At 49.8% G+C, this 2,901-nt stretch overlaps 1 protein-coding gene across 1 annotated transcript; it reads right to left on the bottom strand.

Moving 5' to 3' along the window:
* Positions 1-222: 222 nt before the first annotated feature.
* On the bottom strand, positions 223-2,158 carry KCNA10 (potassium channel, voltage gated shaker related subfamily A, member 10). Its single transcript, XM_012663374.1, has one exon. It carries the CDS (start codon positions 1,781-1,783, stop codon positions 248-250), a length of 1,536 nt encoding a protein of 511 aa, XP_012518828.1. The 5' UTR covers positions 1,784-2,158; the 3' UTR covers positions 223-247.
* Between the last annotated feature and the right edge of the window lie 743 nt (positions 2,159-2,901).

The following is a 2,901-nucleotide window of genomic DNA, read 5'->3' as shown; positions in this document are numbered from 1 at the left end:
GAGAAAGGAGAACAAAATCTTCCTCCAGTGGGTTGAAGAGAAACAGCTTAGAAAGTGCGGCAGAAGTGTGGGCTTATCAAAATAGTTTTAGTCAAAGATGGCTTCTGGTCACAAAAGATCAGTTTTGATCTTTGGAAAAATTGAGAGTGAAAGAAGGGGGATAGAAGAAGAGAGAGAGGGAGGGAAGGAAGGAGAGAGACAGAGAGAGACACACACAGACACAGGGACCCAGGAAGCCCTGGATGGATCACTTCCTAGACTTCTCTGTGGAACAGCCACCATTGGTCTTACTAAGAGAGTCTGTGCTGCCCATTCTTGAGCCCATGCTGTTGAGGATTTTGTTGATTTCTCCTGGGATGTTCTGCTTTTCCTCATTCTCAGTCTCCCGGTGGTAGAAGTAGTTGAAGTTGGAGACGATGACAGGCACAGGGAGGGCGATGGTGAGGACTCCCGCAATGGCACACAGAGTGCCCACAATCTTCCCCCCTGGGGTGGTCGGGCACATGTCACCATAGCCTACAGTTGTCATGGTGACCACTGCCCACCAGAAGCCATCAGGAATGCTAGAGAAATGGGACTCGGGCTCGTCTACCTCAGCAAAGTAGACTGCACTGGAGAAGAGGATGACCCCAATGAAGAGGAAGAAGATGAGCAGCCCCAACTCCCGCATGGAAGCCTTCAGCGTCTGCCCCAGGATCTGCAGCCCCTTGGAGTGGCGGGAGAGCTTGAAGATGCGGAAGACCCTCACCAGGCGGATGATCCTCAGGATGGCCAGGGACATGTTCTGCTGGGTGCTCGGCTCTGTCTCCTGGACCAGCTCTGTGATGAGAGTTGCAAAGTAGGGGATGATGGAAATGATGTCAATGATGTTCATGATGTTCCTGAAGAAGTCAGTCTTGCTGGGACAGACCACAAACCGGAGCACCAGCTCAAAGGTGAACCACATGATGCAGGTAGACTCCACCATGAAGAAAGGGTCGGTGAACATGGTCTGGGAGAGGACCGTCTTGCTTGTGTTGAGGCTGGGGTCTCTGACCACCTTCAGCTCCCTATCCTCCCGGAACTCTGGTAGGGTCTCCAGGCAGAAGATGGTGATGGAGATGACCACGACCAACACTGAGACCACGGCCACACTGCGCGCAGCACTGGAGCTCTCGGGGTACTCAAAGAGGAGCCAGAACTGACGGTGGATGTCATTGGTGGGGAGTGGTGTTTCAGGGTCTTTGATGAAGCCTTCATCCTCCCGGAACTGGTCCATGGCCTCGCTACCCAGCTCATAGAAGGAGATCTCATCAGCAAAGACGTCAATAGGAACATTGGCTGGGCGCCGGATTTTCCCACCAGATTGGTAATAATATAGGATTCCATCAAAACTGGGCCGGTTCCTGTCAAAGAAATACTCATTTCTCATGGAGTCAAAGAACTGGATCCTTTTTTCTGGGTCTCCTAGGAGGGTCTCTGGGAACTGATTCAGGGTTCTGAGCTGGGTCTCAAACCTCAGCCCAGCAATGTTGATGATAACCCTTTGGTTTCCTTCTTTCAAGACCACTGGCTCAGGCCCTGTCAGGTCAACACAGTCTCCTGGGAGCTTGGAGAAGGCAGTCTCATGGTTGGTGCTGTCGCTGATGAGGATTCTCCAGTTGGAGAAGGGGCTGCTCCCAGGCTGGCCTTTTGGGCTGGCTGGGTTGAAGTCTGTGGCGTAGCCTGGCTCTTCCTGGATTTCGTCTGAGTTATCGAAATTGACCAGAGCAACCTCCATTTCCTTCCAGCCACACACATCCATTCTAGGGGAGTCAGGGAAGAAGCATGAAGACCCTCAGTGCTCCCTGCCTGCTGTGAGCTGTGGAGAAGAAGAGGTTCATTAAACAGGAGCTAGGGTGAGAAGATACAGCTTGGTTATTGGAATAAGATACACCAATGGAGTAAACGATGACTTACTTTTAGCTTGGGAAGGAACGTCATGGTTGTTTTGGCAACATTCTTCCCTTAAAGTCAGTTTGCATCCCCTGAGTTTGCACGCGCTACTAACTAAAAGAAATTGCAAAGAAGGAGCCTGGCTGAGAGGGGAAACTCTCCCCAGGGAAAATCGCCATCCATGCTGGCAGAGAGGGCTACAACACAAGAAGAAGTTAACATTCTTTAATAATAAAAAGTATGATTTTGTGTTGGTATGAGGCCCTTTAGTCTACCCAACATGTTTCCATGCCCGATCTCATCCGTAACGCCTTTCTTTCTCTCACACCAACAGCCAGTCCCTCTTACATCCTTTTGGTCATATCTTCAAAATCTATCTAGAGTTCAACCATCCCACGTCACTTCCCCCACTGCCTCTTGGACCAAATGGCGAGGGGTGCACGTGGATTCGTGAACCCAGCTGGGATTCTGTGGGGAAGGAAGAACAAGAGAATGGAGGCTGGGTGGCCAAGAAGCAGTGTCCTATCAACCACCCCTCATCCGGAAGTAACTCCTACGGTTGTTTTGAAGGTACTTGAAATGCGTTAAGATATATAAAATGCTGGGTGGCAAGATTGCTATATTATGTTGTTTTTGTTAACTTCCCCATGTATCAGGAACTTCTAGAAGCCACTAGCCATTGGAATTTTTTGGGGCTGAGTCCAAGATGTTCATGGTGAATGATTTCATTTTGAAAAACCATTTTAGTTGGGATGTAAGTAGTTAATTGTGTGTATGTGTTGGAAGTGGGGTTAGGTGAGCATGCTCGGTGGGATTGGGTATCTGCAGACACAGACTAGCATTCCTTCCTCAGGTTCGCTCTAGCCTCACTTGCAATTTAAGAACACTGAAGCCAGGCAGACTGGGGGGGAGGGTGGGAGAAAAGTCAGGTACCTAGCCTGACGCAAAGTCTGTAGTGGTCATAGCCTTGGGGTAGTTTCATTTACA

This window comes from Propithecus coquereli, unplaced genomic scaffold (assembly GCF_000956105.1).
Source record: "Propithecus coquereli isolate 6110/MARCELLA unplaced genomic scaffold, Pcoq_1.0 Scaffold802, whole genome shotgun sequence".
NCBI lineage: Eukaryota > Metazoa > Chordata > Mammalia > Primates > Indriidae > Propithecus > Propithecus coquereli.
This window is presented reverse-complemented; position numbering and strand designations above follow the sequence as displayed.

Excerpts from the sequence above, each read along its gene's own strand:
- KCNA10 (XM_012663374.1), bottom strand. The coding sequence starts at position 1,783 with ATGGATGTGTGTGGCTGGAAGGAAATGGAGGTTGCTCTGGTCAATTTC.